At 55.9% G+C, this 22,288-nt stretch overlaps 9 protein-coding genes across 9 annotated transcripts; 4 read left to right on the top strand and 5 right to left on the bottom strand.

The window, feature by feature from the left end:
- Positions 1-155: 155 nt before the first annotated feature.
- P884DRAFT_283235 (40S ribosomal protein eS6) lies at positions 156-1,481 on the bottom strand (the record flags this gene model as incomplete). The annotated part of the gene is made up of 5 exons (XM_069443646.1): positions 156-440; positions 497-664; positions 794-1,156; positions 1,276-1,359; positions 1,476-1,481. 5 exons carry the CDS (start codon positions 1,479-1,481, stop codon positions 345-347), a joined length of 717 nt encoding a protein of 238 aa, XP_069300259.1. The 3' UTR covers positions 156-344.
- A 557-nt stretch (positions 1,482-2,038) lies between these two features.
- On the top strand, positions 2,039-3,429 carry P884DRAFT_267722 (putative diphthamide synthesis protein-domain-containing protein; the record flags this gene model as incomplete). Its single annotated transcript, XM_069442134.1, has 2 exons — positions 2,039-2,216; positions 2,273-3,429. 2 exons carry the CDS (start codon positions 2,039-2,041, stop codon positions 3,427-3,429), a joined length of 1,335 nt encoding a protein of 444 aa, XP_069300258.1.
- A 260-nt stretch (positions 3,430-3,689) lies between these two features.
- P884DRAFT_267721 (Ctf8-domain-containing protein) lies at positions 3,690-4,241 on the bottom strand (the record flags this gene model as incomplete). The annotated part of the gene is made up of 1 exon (XM_069442133.1): positions 3,690-4,241. The coding sequence occupies one exon, from the start codon at positions 4,239-4,241 to the stop codon at positions 3,690-3,692; it is 552 nt and encodes a 183-aa protein (XP_069300257.1).
- Positions 4,242-5,018: 777 nt separating this feature from the next.
- Positions 5,019-6,356, bottom strand: P884DRAFT_297663 (galactose mutarotase-like domain-containing protein; the record flags this gene model as incomplete). The annotated part of the gene is made up of 2 exons (XM_069444538.1): positions 5,019-5,422; positions 5,510-6,356. The coding sequence occupies 2 exons, from the start codon at positions 6,354-6,356 to the stop codon at positions 5,019-5,021; spliced, it is 1,251 nt and encodes a 416-aa protein (XP_069300256.1).
- A 1,616-nt stretch (positions 6,357-7,972) lies between these two features.
- Positions 7,973-10,017, bottom strand: P884DRAFT_98385 (P-loop containing nucleoside triphosphate hydrolase protein). Its single transcript, XM_069446219.1, has 7 exons — positions 9,817-10,017; positions 9,681-9,765; positions 9,605-9,624; positions 9,512-9,547; positions 9,298-9,459; positions 8,924-9,249; positions 7,973-8,870 (listed from the first exon to the last, which is right to left on the bottom strand). Exons 1-7 carry the CDS (start codon positions 9,913-9,915, stop codon positions 8,063-8,065), a joined length of 1,536 nt encoding a protein of 511 aa, XP_069300255.1. The 5' UTR covers positions 9,916-10,017; the 3' UTR covers positions 7,973-8,062.
- Positions 10,018-10,557: 540 nt separating this feature from the next.
- On the top strand, positions 10,558-12,380 carry P884DRAFT_256439 (cyclophilin-like domain-containing protein). The gene has a single exon (XM_069441065.1). The coding sequence runs from the start codon at positions 10,730-10,732 to the stop codon at positions 12,329-12,331; it is 1,602 nt and encodes a 533-aa protein (XP_069300254.1). The 5' UTR covers positions 10,558-10,729; the 3' UTR covers positions 12,332-12,380.
- Positions 12,381-13,990: 1,610 nt separating this feature from the next.
- On the top strand, positions 13,991-16,462 carry P884DRAFT_275639 (uncharacterized protein; the record flags this gene model as incomplete). Its single annotated transcript, XM_069442867.1, has 2 exons — positions 13,991-14,406; positions 14,539-16,462. The coding sequence occupies 2 exons, from the start codon at positions 13,991-13,993 to the stop codon at positions 16,460-16,462; spliced, it is 2,340 nt and encodes a 779-aa protein (XP_069300253.1).
- Positions 16,463-17,528: 1,066 nt separating this feature from the next.
- Positions 17,529-18,104, bottom strand: P884DRAFT_194159 (cyclophilin-like domain-containing protein; the record flags this gene model as incomplete). The annotated part of the gene is made up of 2 exons (XM_069437808.1): positions 17,529-17,954; positions 18,027-18,104. The coding sequence occupies 2 exons, from the start codon at positions 18,102-18,104 to the stop codon at positions 17,529-17,531; spliced, it is 504 nt and encodes a 167-aa protein (XP_069300252.1).
- Positions 18,105-20,247: 2,143 nt separating this feature from the next.
- Positions 20,248-21,674, top strand: P884DRAFT_194027 (uncharacterized protein; the record flags this gene model as incomplete). The annotated part of the gene is made up of 3 exons (XM_069437797.1): positions 20,248-20,340; positions 20,484-21,368; positions 21,432-21,674. The coding sequence occupies 3 exons, from the start codon at positions 20,248-20,250 to the stop codon at positions 21,672-21,674; spliced, it is 1,221 nt and encodes a 406-aa protein (XP_069300251.1).
- Between the last annotated feature and the right edge of the window lie 614 nt (positions 21,675-22,288).

Here is a 22,288-nt window from a genome sequence, read left to right as displayed (position 1 = left end):
TCTTTTTCTGGGTAGCTTACATTTTGAAGCACTGACGCCGCGTTCAACGGACGAGAAGGATTCGGGCTCCAAAGCGTAGTCAAATTGGTATCATTGCGCAAAGTATCTATGAATCACACGTCGCCACTGGAGCCGGTGCTTGATTCAGTGAGGGTGTTTCATAGCTCTCTGCACTGCTTGGCTCAAATTGGCTTAGGCGCCTAATCTGCTCATCGCAAAGACTCATTGTCGAGATTCGCGAAAGGTTGTTACGCCATATACACGCCCCAGATGAGCCTTCAAAGAAAGCACGCCGTGACCGTTTTCCCAAAGCAATCCGAGACCCATTACCAAACGCCCCAAGTTTACTTGCGCATCGAGCTGGCTCTCCGCTTGCGGAGATCGGCCTTCTGAGCCTTGGCCTCAGCGACACGCTTGGCCAGGATCTGAGCGTACTCGTTCTGCAAGATCTATTAGCGGTGCTCGAGAGGGTTCAATTCTAGCGGTGGCTACGTACCGCCTCATCCTTGACCTTCTCGGCCTGACGGCGCTTGAGCGCAATGCGGTGACGCTTGTGCTGCAGGCGCTGGGGAGTGACCAGACGCTGGATGCGAGGAGCCTTGGTGTAAGGCTTCTTGCCCTCGCCCTTGGGCTGAACCTCGCGCCGAATGACGTACTTACGGACCTATTGTTCCGAGCATATTGTATTAGCCTCCGAGATTGTTGCACTCAGACTCTACCCGAACTGCGCGATAGGAACCGCCGCAGCTCTAGGGCAGGCGATGACGGAATATAAGTGGCACGAAGCACATACATCGTCATCCTTGCTGAGGCCGAAGAAGCGGCGGATCTTGGTGGCACGCTTGGGTCCAAGGCGCTTCGGGTGGACGGTGTCGGTCAGGCCAGGAATGTCCTGCTCGCCCTGCTTGACGATGGCAAGGGCCAGGACGGAGAGATCAGGGCCGACGATGCAGCCGCGAACGGACTTGCGCTTGCGCTCACCGGTGCGGCGCGGGCGGTAGCAGGAGTGGCCCTCGGAGAGGAGGAGGCGGACACGGTTGGGAGCAATGACACCCTGCTTCATCGGGAAACCCTGCTTGTCGTTGCCGCCGGTAATGCGGAGAATGTAGCCCTTCCACTCATCGCCGAGCGGGTCGGCCGGGACCTCAGCGCCCATCTAATCAGGGTCAGTATCGTCGTGCGAATTCGGTGCGGATCGATCAGACATACGCGCTTCCTGTGAGATCACGGTTAGGTTCGTCGGCAGAAGTTTGAGAACCAGATTCAACATGCAACATACTCGTAGAAGTGCCTCAACTTCCGCTCATCTTCCACCTCAATCAGCTTCTGCGAACCGTTCGCAGGGTACGAAATGTTCAGCTATGGGAGTCGTTCTGTCAGCATCATCGCCCGTCCGATAATTGCGGAGAACGGTAGCAGTAAGATCATCCAGGCGTGCATTCTATCAAATCATGCGCAGCAACGGATTTCCTCACCTTCATGTTGGCGGTGGTTGCTGAACGGCCGTCGTTGATGATACGGACAGAGAGACTGGAGAAATCGAAGGAAGGTTTTGTGTGCAGCGCTGGACCAGGAAAAATCTTAGGGCACAATGTCTGCACGACGTGATTGGCTTACTCTCTTGCTTCAAGACCCACCAGTTTCTCCAACCTAGCTTGTTGGATCTAGAAATTGATGCCAAGCTTCCGCCGATAAGGACCGCACTTTCGATAAGCCCGAGGGGTCTATGGAGGGGCATCGAGAGTTTGCATCTTGAAAGATTGAATGAAACGGTCTGAAAGACATTTAGAAAGCAACCTACTGGCAAGGTTTCTGGCTCCCTTGCGTTACAAACGCTGATTATACCACATACCCTCCATATTGCTCACATTCAACTCCAAACCTCGAGGCATCGCCTCTTTCCCGGCCGGGCCTCTCCTAACCCCTTCCCATCCGACATTAACCAGGCTCGAACTTATTGTTGGATTCACGAGCGTCTGCCGGGTAGATGATAACCGAGCAGCAAAAGGGGGCATTGCATGTCTGATTTGCAGCGAGAATGGAAGACGACCGAGTGCTAGTTGACGTCGGCATTGCTGCCGAGATTGAGGAAAGGCAGGCCCACGAAAATGCAACCAAGCAACCCAAGAAGCGCTTCGTTGGCAGGCGGGCTGCTGTTGAAGCTGCGAAGGCCGGTTCGGGACCTACATCTATCGAAGACAGCGGGGCCATTCAAGGTATTGAAACCCGCGCTCCCGGCGGTGACAGGCCGTAAACTGATACACTGCCGCAGTTGCCCAGCCAAGAAGGGCGCCGAGGCTGGTCAATCAAGTACCTCCCGAGATACTGAATGATGAAGCTTTGAAGGCGGCAATATCCCTCCTCCCGGCAAATTATTCCTTCGAGATACCCAAGACGATTCACCGCATTCGCTCACTAGGTGCCAAGAGGGTGGCCCTTCAGATGCCTGAAGGGCTCCTCATGTTTGCCACCACCATCTCAGACATCCTCACAGAGTTCTGTCCCGGGATCGAGACACTGATTATGGGAGATGTCACATACGGAGCGTGCTGTATTGACGACTACACGGCTCGAGCGATGGGTTGCGACTTGCTGGTGCACTACGCCCACAGCTGTCTGATTCCGGTGGATGTCACCAAAATCAAGACGCTGTACGTCTTTGTCGACATTAGCATCGATACGTCGCATCTACTCGCCACCATAGAGCGAAATTTCTCTCCCGGAAAGACGATCGCACTTGTTGGGACGATCCAGTTCAACGCCACGATTCACGGGGTGCGGTCAACACTGGAAAAGGCCGGGTTTAAGATCATTGTGCCACAAATAGCGCCGCTGTCCAAGGGCGAGATTCTCGGCTGCACCTCGCCAAACCTCTCCACATGCACTGACAGCCCCGTGGATCTGATTCTGTACTTGGGCGACGGCCGCTTCCACCTGGAGAGTATCATGATTCATAACCCGGACATACCCGCCTATCGTTACGACCCGTACTCGCGCAAGCTAACGCACGAGACGTACGGGCACGAGGAGATGCAGGATATTCGTCGGGATGCCATACGCACGGCAAAGACGGCCAAGAAATGGGGGCTCATCCTCGGCTCGTTGGGACGGCAGGGGAATCCCCATACGATGGCCCTGATCGAAAACAAGCTGAAGCAAATGGGTATACCCTTTGTCAACCTTCTCCTGAGCGAGATCTTTCCGGGCAAGCTGGCGATGATGAGCGACGTCGAGTGCTGGGTGCAGGTCGCGTGTCCGCGGCTGAGCATCGACTGGGGGTATGCGTTCCCGCGGCCGCTGCTGACGCCGTACGAGGCGCTGGTGGCACTGGAGGAGAAGGAGGATTGGGGCAAAGGGCCATACCCGATGGATTACTATGGCAAGGAGGGCCTCGGGAGGACGAAGCCAGTGGCGATAGGAACCAGCTAGAAATGACAAACCTAGCCGAGAGACTCGCCCCCGCATAGTAGATTTGCGAAGGCCGATTACTTCTTGTACAACAAAATGCCAAAAGCATCCATCCCCACCCCCACGCCCCGGGGCTATTATTCCCAGGGCTCCAAACCCTCTCCAGGAGCCGCAGCCCAGTCGCCCTCCTGGCCTTGCCCTGAGCGTAACCCCACGACCGCAGCCCATCTGCCACCGAACGGGTTGCCCATCCTCTCTCCCCCCACCCCTTTCGCCGGGCTTCAGGAAGCGACTCCGCTACCCACCGGCTCCGGCCTCGAAGAAAACACGATCTTCCACTTGACGATATCCACCACTTCCAACTCCTCCGTCCCCGCCTCCGTCTCCGCCCGACGACCACCTCCACCCTCCCCCTGGTCGGGGCCGGGCCCGGGCCCTCCCGTTCCGAGCCCGCTCCTCCCTCCCCCCCGCCGCTTCCTCAAGACGGCCACGGCCCTGGGCAGCTTCTTCACCTCCCCCTGCAGCCGCTGGTGCTCCCCGACGTACATCCACACCCTCTTGGTCCACGCCGTGCTGTCGGCGCTCCCGTCGTAGTCGGGGAAGTGCAGCCTGCCGATGGGGATGGCCGGCGTCGTCGCCGAGGCCGGGTCCTGGGCAGTCTCTGGCGGTAATGGGGGCAGGTTGATGGTGCCTTGCAGCTCGAGAAGGGCGAGGCCGGAGGGGGTTTGAAGGAGGGGCGGAAGAGGGCTTTGTGGTGATGGTCTGTTTTGGAAGGAGGCAGAGGGGTTGTGCGGGCGGGGATGGAGGGGGATTGCCTTTGTAGGCGTTGACATTGTGTCTTTCTCTCTGTCTCTCTCTCTCTCCCCCCCCTTTTTTTTTCTTTTTTTCTTATTTTTTTGCTTGTTTTTCTTCTTGTGGTAAGGATTGTGATGTTATTTTCGGTGGCAGCTTTGAGAGCCGAGAGCAGAGAGATAGATATTAGGACTATGGGCCAAGAGCCAAGCGCCGACTGTTTGAAAAGGTCGACTCTTTGTGGTCGACTTCGAACTCGCAACTCGGCTGTCAGCTCGGTTGGCAGATGATGCTGCTTTGTGGATCTCGAGAAGCCCTGGCTCTGTGATTCTCGAAGAACTTGTTACGGCGGGTGATTACGGGGCTGGTGCGGAAAAAGGCCCGCTGCGGCTGCGGGGCCCCACTTCTCTCCTCGTACTGTGTGTACAGGACATAATGGGTTCGATATCTGGCTTACTTGCTGGTTTGTGGCCTGCTCCTCTCCTTTAAAGGTGTCTTGACGTTGCACACATATCGCGTGGTTCGACGGGACCTCCACCCAGTCCCTCCCAACTCCAAGACACATTGTAATCACTCGTGCCAGATCGTGTCTAAAGCAAAGGGCCTCATAACGTCGTATTACCCAGAACAAATACACATTACTTATGTAAGAAGAAGAGAGAGAAAATAAAAAGAAAATGCAGTATATGCCCCACGCCGCCGGACCAGGTACTCAAGGGTGTCTGATGAGACCGTTCTTCCGAAAAAAGGAGAACGCCAGAGCCCATTGCCTAACCTAACACCGCAACTCCACAGGACGGACGACTTTGGGCTCCGCATCATGCGTCGTCCGTGTCTACTGAGAAGCGGTGGCTAATCTGCAGCACGTACGGATCGCTCCCGGGCCCAAATACCTGCTTCCCCAGCCGGCCCCACTCGGGGTGGTTGATCCCGTCGATATAGTCCTCCACCTCCAGGACGACGCAGCCATACTGCGGCACAGTCTGGGCTGGTTTTTTGGGGTGGCGCTTGTCGGCGTTGCTCCCGGCGCGACCATCGACGCCCTGGGTCGACTTGAGCGGGAAGGTGCCGTCTTGGCCATTGCAAGAGTACATCTGGAAGGCATCCTGGTCGGAGTAAATGTCGAGCCTGATGCCGGACCAGGCCGAGGACAGGCTGGCGACGTAGGCCCCGTCGGCGCGCCAGTCGTGCGGGCCTGGCCGGTTGACGAGCCAGCAGTTGTCTGAAATGGCGAGTGTTAGTGCGGCGTGCTCGGTGTGCAGCAGCAGTAGTGCAAGGGAGGAAAAGGAGGGGAAAGGATAGGGCGTACCGTAGCCAGTACAGTCGAAGCCGCAGTTGCCGTGGATCTCCGGGTCTTTGAAGCCGTCGCCGATCTGCTTGGGGGCGCTCCAAAAGTCGTTGACAGAGCCCTCGGGGTTGGGCAGGATCTTGCCGGTCGGAATCAGAATGTTGTCGACCTCGACCCTCTGGCCACTGTACGGAAGGTGTAATGTATGGTTAAAGATGGTGTCGGTCTCGTCATTGGCAAAGCCGTCCAGGTTCCAGTACGTGTGACTGCTCAGCATGATGGGCGTCTTCTTGGTCGTCGCGATGGCCACCATCTTGGCGTCCCAGGTCAACTTGCCCATCGTGTAAGTGATGTACGAGATGACCTCGCCGGGGAAGCCTTCCTTGCCGTCGGGGTCAACAATGGAGAAGGTGATGGACTCGTCGGTGTGCGACACCACGTCAAAGTCTCGCCAGTCCCACCCTTCCACGCCGCCGTGGAGGGTGTCGAGCCCGTCGGGGTGCTTGCGGGTGGGATTCTCATTGGCCGTGACGCGGTAGGTCTTGCCGTCAATCTCGAAGGTGCTGTTCTTGATCCGGTTCGCATAGCGGCCGGGGACGCCGCCAAGGTGCGGGTGTGATTTGTCCTTGGGGTAGTCGCTGGCCTTGTCGAAGCCCATCACGAGGTCCCGGGGAATACCATTCTTGTCTTCAATAATGAGGTTGGTAATGGAAGCGCCGTACGGGATGAAGGCGGCCGCGATTCCCTCGCCGTAGATCCAGTATTTTCCATTCTCATCCGGGCCCTCGCCATGCGGGGTGTGTGGAGGAGTAGCCAGCGCCCCCTTCAGCAACAGGGCTGCTCCGTAGAGCGAGAGCAAGAGGCGCATTGTGGTGGTGTCGTCAAGTCGCCAATTGGTCTGGTACTGTCAGAGTTCGGCGAGGAATCAAGGCTGGGGTGGCGGAGGCATGGGTGACAGGCGGACGAACGAACGGGTATTTAAGATGACAGCTCCCATGCGAGCTCGACCCGGTGGCGGAGGACCTCAGGCGAGAGGGAGGGCCATGTGAGAGGGGCAAGAAGCTTGTGAGTACCACGGAAAGCCGTTTACGGCCCGGGATGAACGTCACCCTGGGCTCCGCACTCTGCCGGGAACGCTGAACCAAGTTCCCGGTGCACTCGGTCAGACGCACAGGGTTGCGCTGCAGGATGGTATGTACAGTACAGTACATGCACAATAGGCGTACGAACACTGCGGACGGGAGAATTCAGTTGATTCCTCCGTGTCACGCGCGCGGACTTTTTTTAACCTTCCAGGCGAGGGAAGATGCAGTGAAACGTGCCCAGAGAGCGGCCGCGTCCTGATGCTGAGGTGTGGAACAGCAGACCGGACGGAATCAGCTTCAAACGATGTGGAATGCTTCCAGGAAAAGTGACCTTCCTTCCTGACTTGGGGATAAGCAGAGCTCTCCGTAATCCGTCGTCAAGAGTAATTCCCCAGAAAGTAGTTGTTCCTCCAGTGCCGATCAATCCCCCCTAAGAGGAAGTTGGGAAAAACAAGCACGTTTGCTCCTGCAGTTCCCTGCCACCCTTTTGCAAGCGAACAGAGTGGTTGGCCAATAGAGAGGCTCACTCCACCCGCAAGCTCACGTGTTCCAACTTACCTTCAACGCGAGGTGAATGTCAGTTGCGGCTGTTCTCGACGTGCTTTGGCTGAAATTTGAAAGCGCAGAATCCAGCATGTGCAGTCGCCCTGGCAATCGAATAATCGGAGTGACAGCTTGCGTAGGACGTATTCGTCCGTACTTTCAATTACACTCCTCTGTCCACGCCTGGCCTTAAAATACACTCCGGGTTCCCAAGTACACTACATACCTTGTTAGGGAAGCGCTAGCAAGCGATTGGTGCGGGTGTGGCATCGCAATGCGGGGTGCTCCACCCGATCCCTGCCCCGTTGAACATAGCCAAAAGCTTGAACGGACACTAAGGACGTCCCAACAAAGTAACCTGTATGGAAGACATGACCGCCGGATCATGGGAAACCTGGAGGCAAATCGATGCAAGATCCTATGCCAGTTGGAAAAAAAATTCTCGATCAGAAGTGCACGCAGTGTGCTCCTGCATCCCGAAGAATCGGAAACTATGTTGCACTCGATCTAACCTCGGGATAACACGCTACAGCATGTGCAGTGACGACGCGCAAGCTTGACAGAGCCCAGAGGCAATATACACTCTAATGAATGATAGGCAAACGGGTAAGACCAGATCACAAGGGAAGACTACAAGGCTGCAACGCCACAGGCGAGCCGAAGTGACGTATTCCGTACGAAGGTACGGGGTACTTGGATGTCCACCGTACGCGCTCCAATGGCGGATGCAGACATCTCCGGTACAAACAGGATGGCTGGTGTACTAGGTTCGTTTTCAGGTACCGAGAATCAGATATACTGTTGATAAATTCCAATCTTCGGTGCCGCAAACGACGATCCCCTGACATGCCTATCGTTTACATGCAAAAATATTTCGGTACAACATGAGCCCGCACGTATTAGAGATGCATTTCTTGCCCGACTTCCAGCGCCTGCCTGCCCGAGCTCATGCATCGATCAGGTTGGGCTCCTCGGGCGCCGCCGTGTCCCTCGTGTCCTTGGTCGGTGCCTTGGCCTTGCCCTTCCGGTCCGCCGGCGACCTGTGGTAAAACTCGTTGAGGATCTTGGCGGGAATGCGGTTGAGCATGTCCTTGCGGTAGATGCGCAGCAGGCTCCAGGCCAGGTCTAGCGACTCGTAAATCGTTCGAGACTCGTACGGACCCTGGCTAATGAAGGTGCGCTCAAACTTGTCGAGGAACTCAAGCGACAGCTTATCTTCAGCCGACAGAGCCTCCTCACCGACAACCGCCTTCATGGCCGCTGCATCACGGCCAATAGCGTACTTGGCATACAGCTGATTCGACACGTCGCCGTGGTCCTTGCGCGTCATGCCCTCGCCGATGGCCGACTTCATGAGACGGGAGAGCGACGGGAGCACGTTGATGGGGGGGTAGATACCACGGTTGTGTAGGCCACGGTCGACAAAAATCTGGCCCTCGGTGATATAGCCTGTCAAGTCGGGAATCGGGTGTGTGATATCGTCGTTGGGCATGGTGAGAATGGGGATCTGCGTAATCGATCCGTTGCGGCCTTCCACACGGCCGGCGCGCTCGTAGATGGTGGACAAGTCCGTGTACATGTAACCGGGGAAACCACGGCGACCGGGAACTTCTTCGCGGGCCGACGACACCTCACGCAGAGCGTCGCAATAGGACGAGAGATCGGTAAGAATGACCAAGACGTGCTTCTCGAGCTGATAGGCATAGTACTCGGCAGTTGTGAGGGCGAGGCGGGGTGTGATGATACGCTCAATGCTATTATTGCCTGGTTAGCCACCACTCCCGGAGCGATGCATACAAGCACGTACGTCGGGTCGTTGGCGAGGTTGAGGAACAGCGTGGTGCGCTCCAGGCTACCGTTCTCTTCGAAATCGCGCGTGAAGAAGCGGGCGGTCTCAAGGTTAACACCCATGGCGGCGAAGACGATTGAGAAGTTATCTTCGTGACCGTCGTGAACGCCCTTGTTGGTCACACCTTCACGCTGCACCAACCCAGCCTGCCGGCAAATCTGGGCAGCGATTTCGTTGTGCGGCAGACCCGCGGCGGAGAAGATGGGAATCTTCTGACCGCGCGCAATAGAGTTCATGGTGTCAATGGCCGAAATGCCCGTCGAAATCATTTCTTCAGGGTAGACCTGTGCTTGCTTAGCAGTGTCCTCTTAACGCATACCGGGCGCCCTTACTCTCGAATAGGGGTTGATGGGGCTGCCGTTGATGTCCAGGAACTCCTCGGCCAGCACCTTGGGCCCCTTGTCGATCGCACGACCCGAGCCATCGAAGATGCGGCCCAGCATGTCTTCTGAGACACCAAGCTTCAGACTCTCCCCTGTGAATTCGACGCGAGTCTTCCCACAATCAGCCAGTGTTTCCTGCCACATGTTGCCGTTTGCGCCTCACCTTCTTCACGTCGACGCCCGAGGTGCCCTCGAAAACCTGCAATATTGGTTAGCACGTCCCTCGAACGGTGTGTGGAGAAAGGTAGTGGTATACCTGCACGACGGCCCTGCTTCCTAAGTAACACGTTAGCGGTTGCAAAGAGTGTCCTTCCACCATCAATTGTACCTACCTCGAGTCTCCAAGACTTGGCCGGACCGCTGGGTTCCGTCGGGAAGGGTGAGGGTCACAATTTCATTGTAGCTCGGATTTTTAACCTAGGGAAGTAATCAGTGAATATTCGAAACATAGTTCTTAGGAAGACTGACGTTATCGAGAATAACCAGAGGACCATTGACACCGCCAACGGTGTTGTAGCGGATTCTCGGAACCACCCGGTACGATGATGATTCCCGCGGGTCGCCCATCGTGTCGAGCAAGTCTTGGTCGTTTCGAAAAAGAATTAGGGAAGATTTTATCTATAAGGCACACCAGGTGCCGAACTCGAAGGCGACTGGGGGGCGAGAGCGGGATTGCGGATTGCGAAGCGGTCGTCGGCGTTGAGTGATGGAGAGCTGCAACCGCAAGCTCCAACTTGACGACCACCAAGGCCTTGGCAAAGTCCCCTGTCAATGCCCCGCAACCCCCGCTACAACACAGCCACATCTCTCAAACCAACAGCAGAGGCACAGGATGCGGCGTGGGCAGCTACAGCAAGGGAGGCGCTCGCAAATTCCATAACATCATGCGGAAGCCGCCTCAACTGCCGACGTCGAGGGTTCTTTTGCGCAAATGGGCTTGCTATTTGGCTACAGCTTTCCAGCGAGCCGATAGACAGCCTAAATGACTAGGTAGCTAAGGTAACTGCATACAGTACGAAGTACCTTTGTAATCTGCCTACACGCACTGTACTTCGTACCCAAGTACCTTACTGTGGTAGTTCATCTCGTGGGCCCATGAGGCGCTAGTTAACTGACCTACCATAGTAACCCCACAGTCACTAACGTTATCCTGGAATTGTGGCTGTCGGGCCCTGGTCAGATGTTTGCCGCATGCCGGAGGCGCGCATGGGGACATTGATCGCGAGTCTACGCGCATCTAAGACATCGCATCACTGACACTGGGCTCCGATCGCCCTCTCGCGCACCACGGCGGCCTATCAAATGCCAAAAGACCATCGACTCTGAGTATTGACTCTGCAGTTGGCTGTTTGGGAAGCGATTACGAACACCCACGTTCAACATGTCGTCCATCTACAACCTCGAACCGCAACCGACCGCATCGGCTATCATTCACACGACACAGGGCGAGCTCGCAATCGAGCTGTTTGCGAAACAGACGCCGCTGACGTGTCGCAACTTCTTGCAGCACAGTCTAGACGGATACTACGACAATACCATATTCCATCGCCTCGTTCCGGGGTTTATTCTCCAAGGCGGCGATCCAACCGGCACAGGACATGGAGGAGAGTCCATTTACGATGGCGGCGCGTTCGGCGGCGATTTGGACCCGTGGCCGATGGACCAGCGCAGAGGACAAAACGCGGGTCCAACGGGTGTCAATTTCAAAGATGAATTCCACTCGCGCTTGAAGTTCAATCGTCGAGGACTCCTCGGCATGGCAAACGAGGGTGTCCCTGACAGTAACGGGAGTCAATTCTTTTTCACGTTAGGCAAGGCGGAGGAGTTGAACAACAAGAATACTGTGTTTGGCCGAGTCGCTGGCGATACGATCTACAACCTGGCCAAGATGGGCGAGGCCGAGGTCGCAGAGGGCACAGAGCGGCCCTTGTACCCAGTTAAGATCACCCACATCGAGATTCTCGTTAATCCTTTTCATGATATGAAGAAACGGGAGAGGAAAGTCCGGCAGGAGATACCACAACAATTTCCCTTGGAGAAGAAGCAAAAGAAGAGGAAAGGAGGCAAGCAACTCTTGAGCTTTGGCGACGAAGAAGGCGATGTCGAAGATCTTCCAGTCCTCAAAAAGCCCAAATTCGATACGAGGATTGTGATGGATGTGGATGAGGAACCCAACCAGGTAGCCATGCCGGTTAGAGCCTCCGTTAAGAAAGAGAAGAAGGCACCCGACAAGGAGGTGCAGACCTCAGACAACCGCTCAGAGTCGCCGCAGAGAAGCTCAGGTGTCCCAGAGCCGGTTCCGGTCAAGAAGCCATCGCCACCTAAAATCCACGACAACGAATTTTCGAGTCCCGAACCGGAAGAGCCCCCGAAAAAGTCGCTTCTGGAACGGACGAATGAGGAGATTGCAGCTGTCAAGGCATCAATGAAGCGCACAATTCACGTTGAACCGGTCAAGGAGAAAATGAAGTCAGCCCTAGAGTTAATGGTCCCAGAGACAGCAACACGCGGGAGGAAACGACGGCCCGGGGCTAGCAATCACAGCAGCAAGGAGGAACAAGAAGCTTTGGAATTTCTAAAAGCATTTCAAGAAAAGCTTAGACAGGCGCCCCCCGAGAGAAAGACGTCCCAGCCCACCGGAACAGAAGCCGAGGGCCGAGACGACCAGGATGAGGAAGGCGAAGTTTGCGATCTGCACTTCATCGCCAATTGCCAAAGCTGCAAGGCCTGGGATAAAGAGCAGCGGGAGGAGAGTGACGATGAAGGCTGGATGTCTCACACCCTGAGCTTTGCGGCCGACAAGCTGGGCAAGGACCTCAGTTACCGAAAGAAGGCCGAGGAGGAGTTGGTCGTCATCGATCCGCTTGAGAAAGCTAGGACACTAAAGGAGGAGAAAAGGGCAACGAGGCACCCGCACGGCGGCCCATCTTCTCGGGGTTCGGAATGGCACCGCGATCGCGATAGAGAGAGGAGAGGCCGTTAAGCAGGTAGCCGACGCGTACTTGCAGAGCTAGTTGAAAGAATACATAGACCAAAGTTTGGGGCCAGGCCACCAAGTTGTGGTGCATTAAAGTGTCTGTCTCAGGACGCTGTCTCGTAATCGCTGTTGGCAGCTGCGTATCTGGATACCTCTGGTCCCGCCTCGTATGTGCACTGCTAGCACGAAGTTCTGATCCGTACTTGTAAATAACTGCGCGAAACTAAAGGGTAGCATCACGCGGAGCATTTTCTCCGGAAATCGAGAAATCCGCGGCCATATGCCACATGTGCCTTTACCACCCTCGTAGTTTCTCTGTGTTGGCAAACAGAGAGACACAGAACGTTAACGGCAAACTAGAAGGTTCCCTCGTGTTAAAGATCCCTTGTCGGTCAAAATGCACTGTGTACTGTGTACAGTACAGAGCGTTGGGTACAGTACGGAATCCGTACATACATACAGCAGTGAAAGCCTCGGTGGGGCATTCATCCTCGATCTTCGCCTCCTATACCTACCTGCTAAAGAGGTCCACCTCAAGCGATGCAAAGAGAACCAAGATTCTCAGGCATGTCTCAAGGTGTTTTGAAAGACGTAGTAAAGAATGAATATTGAAAATCGAACTCACCCATCATGAGGTTGAGACCGCATTCCCGTCAGCTCGACGTGGAAGGCAACCGCGCTCGCAGTCTGTCGGGAATACCCCGCATCGTGGGTCTTCTATCGCTACGGAAGGTGATTGGCTTCCCAAGCGAAAAATTCGGTGGCATGATCGCATCAAACGGAAGCCCACCCGAGTAATGCTATCCCAGAATCGCCAACGTCAACATCATTCAGTCTTTCAGCCATTTCATCCTCCAAGTCTTTCGCACCTTTGCGCAATCGACCAGGCGCGCCTCCGATCAAGCCCTGTGGCCGAGGCAAACATCGCGCCTTTTTTTGCAGTAAACATTTTTCTTTTTTGAAGGGCGAATCTGAAGCCTGCGTCCATCGACCAACCGGGTACCAGCCGCCGCAAGACACGGGCCCCAAAGACTCCAACGTGCATTGTTCAGATCGTTTCGAGACTCCAGCGCTCGCTAGTTTCGGTGAGCGATCGCATTTGCGAGACAACCAATTCGCTCTTTGAGGGGTTGAGCAACGGCCGTCAAATAGCGATTCCTCTACGACGCGGGATCGCCATCACCCTTTCACACGAGCATCCTGGTTCGACTTGCCGCACCATTACGGACGGTTCGAGGCACGATCTGGTGCCTTGTTTTCGCCAGCATCGCCTCCTAGATTCTAATTCACAGCGGAAAATATATAGCTTGGGTAGGTCCCGCCCTAAGCTGTCCCGGATAACTATACGGCAACAGTCCACCCTCCCGCTGGTACAGAGTGCGACTTCAAGGGCGCACGGTCGCACTCGGCGTCAAAGAAGTCTTGGGGATTCAGGACCAGGACCGAGCTTTGACGCTGCGCCGTTTCACCGAGCGTACTCCGATCAATAGGCGCGCGATAGGAATCAACTGGGACCGTCGACCCAGAAGAGCCCCTTCCCACACCGCCGGTCGTTGCTGACATCCTGGGACGTCGTCGAGTCGCTCCCAGCAGGTCAAGCATACGCTTTCCTGTGTTATGTCGTCGCCCAATCCCAGGAAACGACCTGCTACAGGTGCGCCTCCCATGGCTCCGCTGCCCCAGATGCCCCAGTCGTACTCCCCCGTGCAGACGGACCCCATGTTTAGGTGGAATGGCGTCGATACGAACGGCTTTGTCGACGCCGGAACCCCCGGAATGAACTCCTTCTCGATGTTACCGACTTCGACCCCTTATGGACAGGCAATCTCGGCGCCCTCGAACGTACTCGCCAGACGGCAAAACAGCAGGGCCCTGGTCCCAACCACTCCAAGGGCCCCTTTCGACCGCGGCGCCGACGGCTGGAACGGATTCGGTGACGATTCCTCCTATCTTCAAGCAGCCAACTCGAGCGTGGACGAACACGACAACATTGAACGGCTTGAGGAGCTGGCTCAAAGAGCGAAGAGGGAGGCACAGGCTAAGAGGAAGCAGATCCCCCCCTTCGTTCAGAAACTCAGCAGGTATGCCAATCTTCTCTTTTTTGACAACCAACAACCGGTCCCCCCCCCCTTCCCCCCGGGGGGGCCCGGCCGAGGGCACCGGACTTCTCCCACACCTCTATGTCTTTCAAGCAGTACGCTGACGTTATGCAGCTTTTTGGACGAATCAAGAAACACTGACTTGATCCGCTGGTCTGACAAAGGGGATTCATTTATTGTGCTCGATGAGGATGAATTTGCCAAGACATTGATCCCCGAACTGTTCAAACACAATAACTATGCCTCGTTCGTGCGCCAGCTGAACATGTATGGCTTCCATAAGCGGGTGGGGCTCTCCGACAACTCCATGAAGGCCAGTGAAAGAAAGAACAAGAGCCCAAGCGAATACTACAACCCTTACTTTCGCCGCGGACATCCCAACCTGCTGTGGCTGATCAACAAACCTAAAAGTGGGAACAGCAAGAAGAAGGGGAAAAAGGATGAAGTCGACGTCGAGAGTGAGGAAGAAGGGGTAGAGGAAACATACAGCTCCCAAAACCTCACGGCTCCCCAGGCTGCCAGAGGGGCTGTTTCCCACGAAATCGGCCCTCTGCAGAAGAAGGACCTATTGCAGGTCAAGACCCAGATTGAGAGGATTCAGCAGCAGCAGGTTGCTATTTCCAACATGCTCACCAAGATGCGCCAGGACCAGAACCAGCTTTACCAGCAAGCCCTCCTCTTCCAGAGCATGCACGAGCGTCATGAAAACTCGATCAATGCCATACTCAACTTCCTGGCCAACGTGTTTAGGAAGTCGTTGGAAGAACAGGGTGGAACGCAGGCGGTTCAGGACCTCCTGGCAAGCATCATACCAAATACCCAGGGGCACGGCCAAAGCCAAATCTCGCCGGGCAGTGGAGTTGTCGATCTTGGTGGGTTCGTCAACCAGCGGCCCCAGAACGTTAACACGGTGGGCACCCCCAAGAGACAGCAACGTCTCCTGCCTCCAATCCCGCTCCATCAGGCGAACAAAGCTGGCAGTGTATCGACGACCGGCGCCACCCCGCCGGCGCCGCAAGCGCCACGCCAAGCACCCCAGATGGGAACAGTCACCGAACTCTTTGACGCGTCTCCTTCGGACACAGCTTCTCAGTCTTACATCAAGAATGAGCTCCGGAGCAATCCTCAGGAGGGCATGATGAAGATCATTCAAGATACCAACGCCGTCAACAACCCCTCTGGATTCGACCTGCCGGATGTGGCCGCCAAAACCCCGGCAAGCATGAGCGACGACCAGCGGGCGCAAATGCTCAACATCATGGCGGGGAACAACCCCGTCTCTGCCACAACGACCAGCGGCATCCCGGCCGTGACTCCAACCGCGCCCGCAACCACACCCGCGACCGCGACCGCGACCGCTCCCGCCCCCGCCCCCGCCCCCGCACCCACGCCTCCACCGGCCGCCCCATCAAGCAGCGCGCCCGCCCCATCTGCTGGCCTGGCTCTGTCCCCAAGCCTGTCTTCCATCCAGATGCCGTCGCTCCAGGAAATCCAGAGCACCCAAGCCGAGCTCGAAGCTCTGCAGCGCCTCCAGGCGGAGCAGGCCGACCAGATCGACGCCCTTACAAATCTGCTCGGCCCGCTCAGCCCATCGGGCCGCATCCCGGGCCTCGACGACGACGGGAATCCCAACGCGAACTACTTTGACAGTGTTGACTACGACCAGTTCCTGCACAACAGCGCGTTCTCCGACCCCAACTTCGAGGCGGGCGGACTGGACGGCGTAGGCTTGCCCGGCGGCGCCGCAGACGGCGCGGATTTTAATTTCAGTCTGGATGGGAGTAACAGCGCTGCGGCGGGCACGGGAGACTATGCGCCAGGAGCCGCTGGCGGCAGCACCACCGGCAACGGTACTCAGGTCACTATGGAGAAGGCGGGCGGTAGTGGTGGTGCTGGTGGTGCTGGTGTTGGTAGCAATGGGCGGCCGTTCGAGACGAACTCGATGAACGATACTCCCAGCCCAGCAGGCACCGAGGAAATCGCTCGGGCGGAGTTTGAGAGCCCCGAGCGGGGCACCAAGCGCCGGAGGAAAGGCTAGGTTCCCCTCCAATGTCCCTGGAACGACGCTTGGCAACTGTTTCAGTGAGCTACTCGAACCCCATGGCTGGTGATTGGCCGAGAGAGAGATGGTGATGGGTAGGATCGAGTTCCTCTTGTCCTCCCATGCCGTCTCGTGGCTGATCATCTGGTCTCCTGGTTACGACGGGTTGACGATTTTCAAGGGATGGAGTCGTTTGGACGAAGGATTGGCGAGGCTTACTTCTTGGTGCACAAATAGGTTTAGATATCCCCGTTCCTGTGTGGCTGGGCGTTTGTCCTCTTCGTTTGCTTACTTAGGCTTGCGGCTGGATCGGCCAAGTTTGGGGCCGGAAGTGTCTCCGGTGAGGTTACTCTAGTGCTAGCTAGCTATTGGCGTGTTCTTCTCGTAGGTTTAGAGGAGGTTTCTAGTTCTTGTGTTCTTAGCATAGGAGAAGAGCTGGAAGAGTCATGACCTGATGACAATTTGGTAAAAAGAAAAGGAGAGGATGTAGAAAACAGCTTGTGTGTGCGTGTCTCATCTATTCGTTCATTTCTAGCGGTGACGGTCTGGTTTTGTTACTACTACCTACTTGGCTCGAACATGTTGACTGCTCGGCCCTCGGCCGTGCCACACACACAATGCTCGTATCAGCGATATGTTTTCCACGGTCCCCAACGCTGAACGCTCATGGGGCCCTTAGTAGGGGCTACTTTTCTGTCCTCGCCGCCCTTCCATCCTCCATGTCGATGCAAGTTCGTTACTGCCGAGAACTCAGTAGCGCTTGGCGCGGGCAGGTTTCCCAGCCGCTTGGCGATATGTAGCTTCTCCGGCTTCGGCGGGTTTGTGAGAATGGGCGGTTATGTGCTGATCATCCACACCTTTGCTACCTGGGCGAAGACAGCTCAATGCCAACGCAACCCGCGTCGGGCGGCTCTCATCCTCGCTGTCCTGCGCCGAACCACATCAGCGCAGCGCCGAGAGCGTCATCGCTCGGCTGGTCATTTTTCCTTTTTTTTTTCCTTCTCTTGATCTCCTGCGTGCGTTCGGATTCTTCCTGTGTGTAGCATTACCTCCCTTGCCCCCTTCATTTCGCCAACGGATTGGCGTGTATCGTCACCTTCTCAATCCGTATCGGTTCCACCGGCCGGTTCTTCTTGTCCACCTCGACGGCCTCGATCTTGGCCAGCGTGGCGAGGCTCTCGTCCCCGAGCAGCTTTCCGAACACGGTGTTGAGCCCATCGAGATGCGGCGCGGGCGCGAAGGTGATGAAGAACTGGCTGCCGTTGGTGTTGGGGCCCTTGTTGGCCATACTGACGATCCCGCGCTCGTGGTGCCGCAGCCCCGGTCGGATCTCGTCCTCGAAGGTGGCGCCATAGATGGAGCGCCCGCCCTTGGGGTTGTCGGGTGGGTTGGGATGGGCTGGTGCGCCGGTCTGGACCATGAAGGAGGGGATCAACCGGTGGAACGGAGAGCCGTCGTAGTAGGAGGACGCACAGAGGGCGAGGAAGTTCTGGAGACGGACAAAGGCAATGGGGTCAGCTTGTCACTTTTTTGGAATCGGTGTGGTGGGCAAAGACCTTACTTCCGCGGTTTTGGGAACGCTCTCGCAGAATACCTCGATTTTGAGGTTCCCGTGGGTGGTGTGCAGTGTTACCGACATGATGGGCAGTCGTGCTGAGGTGGTTCTATTCTCGGCGATGTACAGTTTAGGATGGCTGCAAGCACCAAGCTTTCGCTTGTTGAGGTTAGTAGTACCAAGGAGATCGAAGCCGCAGCGACACAGCCCGAAACTGGGCGTTTCTCGAGTTGCGGTGCATACAAACCCTGACCACTTGGGTCCCGGGCCTGTGCACGCTTTCTCGCTTTCTCGCTCTCTCAGTGCTACACTACACTACTAGACGGATTACTATATACATCCTCTGGAGAGAGCGTTGCTGTCTAATGCAGTGGGTGATGCGAGGATTGCAAGTGCGTTTCCTGATTCTTTAATGTCACTTAGGTTGTTGAGAGACAATAAGCTCTGGCGTGCGCCCAAGGCTTGAAACTACGCACGTCAAATGTCTACCAAGCCGAAGGTGCTTTGTACATACCCGAGCTTCGTTGACTGATCTCAAAAGTCGTATGACTATTACAGTAATGCTTAGACCATCAAGTGAACGTATAGGTCTAATCCGTACATACAAATCTACTAAGGTAGGTAAGGCACACTACATATGCATGCATTCCCATGTCACCCAGCACACACTCAAGCGCACCAAGTGCCAACATATGAAAATGTTGCTTGACCGACGAGTTGATGGTATATTATACAACTTATTCTTCAAAAAAAGTACTCCCCATTTCTCCTAGCACAAGCTCGTTCCCACATGCTTCTCCCGGAGCTCAGCTGGCAAAGATTGCTGTGGGCTGTAACTATACGGCCCGTACAATTGGCGGGGTAGTGTTTGTACTGAACCTTGGGATGTTCCTGGCCTTCGCAAGCCCACCTACGGATTAATTACAAGAACACCTGCAGCTCTCTGGGAGGATGGAGAAGAGCACGGACGTTAAAAATACTTTCCGTGTAGGTACTGTACATACATACGTACGCCTCGGACATGCATGCACTGCGTATACAACAGTGCCAGGAGAGTTATTTCCTCCACCGACCGCGTAGTCAGCCACCGCTGTCTGCTGACCGCTATATAATGATTCAAGTTCGGTTTATCCCTTTATTCAAATCTGACTCTCGTGATCTCAGGTGGAATAACAGGGTACCTAGCGCACAGGTATAGCTACCTTACAGGGCCCTGGTAGGGCTGACCAAAAGAGCCAGGCTATTTGTAGTGCACGGAAGACAATGGAAGAAGGTACGGGGTCCCTCGTTGGTGCACCTGCGTACTTGTGTAAGTTTGCTTGTCTCCGGAGTAAAGCTCTGTTATGCCCGTGCAGCCTGCAGCTCGGAAGGGACTGAGGAATAGGTAGCCAGTGTGTCGACTTATTTCTCCATCAATTCATCAATGGAGTGACTGTTCTGTTGGAAAGGGTCCCTTGCATTGCTATATATGTACAGTACACGACTTTTTCAAGGTATTTGAAGACAAGCTTTTGGCGGGACAAGTGACGCATCCAGAAATCTCTCCGAACCGGCAACTGTGACGCTCAGGTACCCCCGCCGCACATTCTTCAGTACTTTCAGTACGGATTACTTACCTTACCTACGAATACCTACCTGATCCATCCACGGCCTCGGCGGTTCCAGACGCGATCTCATTCGGCCCCCATAACCCCCCGTTCACGGCTGGTTCCAGCCCCCTACCACCCAACAGCTGCGACTTCAGCCTTCCCTGCGACCTTCCCGAGCCAAGGCTCCATAGTTAATCGGTAGGTACCCGTAAGACAGACGACTGGCAACTCGCCATCCCAAGACCTACGCCCAAACGACATAACTGCGCGGCGCGCAACACCCCAGAAGACTCGGGAATCGACGCACATCGTTTAGATCGCCAAGCCCAGCGCGGTTCTACGGCAGATGACGATGTGATGCCCTTAGTCAGAGAGCGCCAGCAAGCATATCGACAACCGCGACGACACAATTCCCAAGAACCCCTCACCAGCACAGATCAACCCGTCACACCAGCGGACGCCCACCCCATCAGCCCTCAGCACGCCGGGAGATTGAAACTCACTGTGGGCGATCCGACAGGGTCGGCAAACGCTCCTGCGCCTGTCCCGGCACCGTCGGCGACCACCACAACCACGACATTGCTCGGCGCAAGAGTACTGAGCCCTCGGCGACCGCGGTGTAGGAGCCACCTCTCAGGATGAATGCGGCGAATGTCCCCGCGACCGTGAGGATATCCGGCCCACCAAACAGCAGTTTTCTGGTGGGCTACCCCGGCATCTCTGCGACCCTGGTACGTGTTGCCCTCTCCTTCTCGATCCTTGGGTATCATGGGAATTGGCGCCCACGGCTTCTCGGTCCACGGAGTCTCTCGCAAGCGCGCCGTCGCAAGGTGTTGGTTGGCGTTCGTCCCCGCGCTAACTGCAAAGTTTGCAGCCCAGGATCGTAGGGAAAGTCGAAATTCGCCCCGGCGCGGGATTCTCGGCCCCGGTGAACATCTCTATGGTGCGCATTTGTCTTCAACGACGAGAGACGATACACCCGGCAGCCGAAAATGTTGCGAGACGGCATCTCGGGACGCCGCGACGCGAAACGGTAGACCTGGTCGGAAAGGAGGTGCTTCTGTTCCGCTGCATGTCAGGAAAGGAAGCCGAGAGTGTGATCGCGATGGATCTACCGTTTCAGATATTCATCCCCTTCGGGCGCAGCGGCGAGGAGACAAACCGCCGAATCCCGCCCGCGAGCCTACAACTGCCAAGTCGAATCGCCGAGACATACTACGAGCTGGTCGTAACAGTCCAGCAGGGGTCCAGCATGCAGAATCGCTATTCCTTCCCCATCCCGCTCCAACGATACGACACACTTTCCACGTTCGGCATGTACAATCGGCCAGAGACGAGGGCGGCAACGGCAGACCATATCGTGACGCTAGGCATCTCGCTCCCCAAATGGAGCTACGGACCTCTGGACCCCATCACGGTTTACGTCAAGCTCTCGCCGAATCCGGACTATCTCAACAAGGCGAGAAGGGTTACGATACAAAAGCTGACACTCACAATTGAAGAAGAGATCACGTTCAACCCCGAAGGGGACGAGCCAACCAAGAAGGTCAACAAGATCGCCAAACACACACAGCCCGTGGGTACCAAACTGCCAGAAAACGGATACATGACAAACCTAGGACTCGTACTCCCCGCCCGCGATCTGAGGGACCCTGATGGAATCATAAAACGGGGCAAGCCGGCGTTTCCCATGTACGAGGTGACGAGCTTTACGACAACATCCACATTGTACAAAATAGAATTCTTCCTGAGCATCAAGGTAAGGGGGTGCCCCCCGCTCAACAAAGCTTCCAAGGTCGTCCCTCTGACGCCAGGGTTCCAGGCACATATGACCTCTGCCAGGGATATCACACTACGCCAGCCGATCGTGGTATGCCCGATGGATCAGCAGGCATGCAAGGAGGAAATGGAGGCCATCGAGCAAGCGGCAAAGGACGCGTCGCATGTCGACCCCAATAACCCCATTCTTCCGGACCGGACGATCATCCTAGCCACAGAAAAAGAGGCGATACGGCATCTTGGGCTGTGCGAGGTGGGAGGCGTCAAGAAAATGCTGATTGAGTGACAACCGCGAGCTGCCTCAACAGTAGTCGGATGCTCGTGGGACTGCCGAGACACCAAATGTTGTCGACGCAATGGCTGGTGCGCAGCATAAGCCTCCGCGAGTACGACCCTTTTTTTTTTTGGGGGGGGGGGGGGGGAATGTCGCGAAGCATTTCCCTTGACCAATGCTTGGACGGGACAGCGCCGGGAGACGGAACGTTGTTAAGCGTCGCCTGGTCTACCAAAACCGTATGGGTGCCATGAAAGGATAACGAGCTCGACGATGAACCGGCATGATGAACCCGTCAACACCGTGTTCAGGGCACGGTCATGGACGACAGATGTTATGTGGCTCACGAACAGTTGGAGGCGTGCTGAGGAGGCACAAGCAATCCACACACGACGGCGAAAGAGCTCGGCTGATAGTTGAGCGAACGAAGAAAAAAGAACATTCCAAGTGAGAGGAGAAGTTCTGAACGACGAACTGGGCGATTGAACCGGGAAGGGGAAGATGAAGGTGCTCTATGTGACGGGTGCTCCGGACCGGCGACACTGGAGAGGTTCGAGTCATCTGAATTTGACCAGGCGTTTAGTGGATAGGGAGTCGGGCGTTTCCTCGGGGTTTGGATAGGGCTG

The sequence above is a fragment of the Thermothelomyces heterothallicus genome, assembly GCF_042370625.1.
Source record: "Thermothelomyces heterothallicus CBS 202.75 unplaced genomic scaffold P884_scaffold_4, whole genome shotgun sequence".
Lineage (NCBI taxonomy): Eukaryota > Fungi > Ascomycota > Sordariomycetes > Sordariales > Chaetomiaceae > Thermothelomyces > Thermothelomyces heterothallicus.
The sequence above is the reverse complement of the archived record's forward strand: the minus strand, read 5'-3'. Positions and strand labels throughout refer to the sequence as shown.

What these genes read in the sequence shown, in the direction of transcription:
- P884DRAFT_98385 (XM_069446219.1), bottom strand. Translation starts at nt 9,915, where the DNA reads ATGGGCGACCCGCGGGAATCATCATCGTACCGGGTGGTTCCGAGAATC. An exon ending in CTCTGGTTATTCTCGATAAC is followed by an intron (nt 9,766 to 9,816) that starts GTCAGTCTTCCT and finishes TTACTTCCCTAG; the next exon opens with GTTAAAAATCCGAGCTACAA. An exon ending in CCATCAACCCCTATTCGAGA is followed by an intron (nt 9,250 to 9,297) that starts GTAAGGGCGCCC and finishes AAGCAAGCACAG; the next exon opens with GTCTACCCTGAAGAAATGAT.
- P884DRAFT_256439 (XM_069441065.1), top strand. Translation starts at nt 10,730, where the DNA reads ATGTCGTCCATCTACAACCTCGAACCGCAACCGACCGCATCGGCTATC.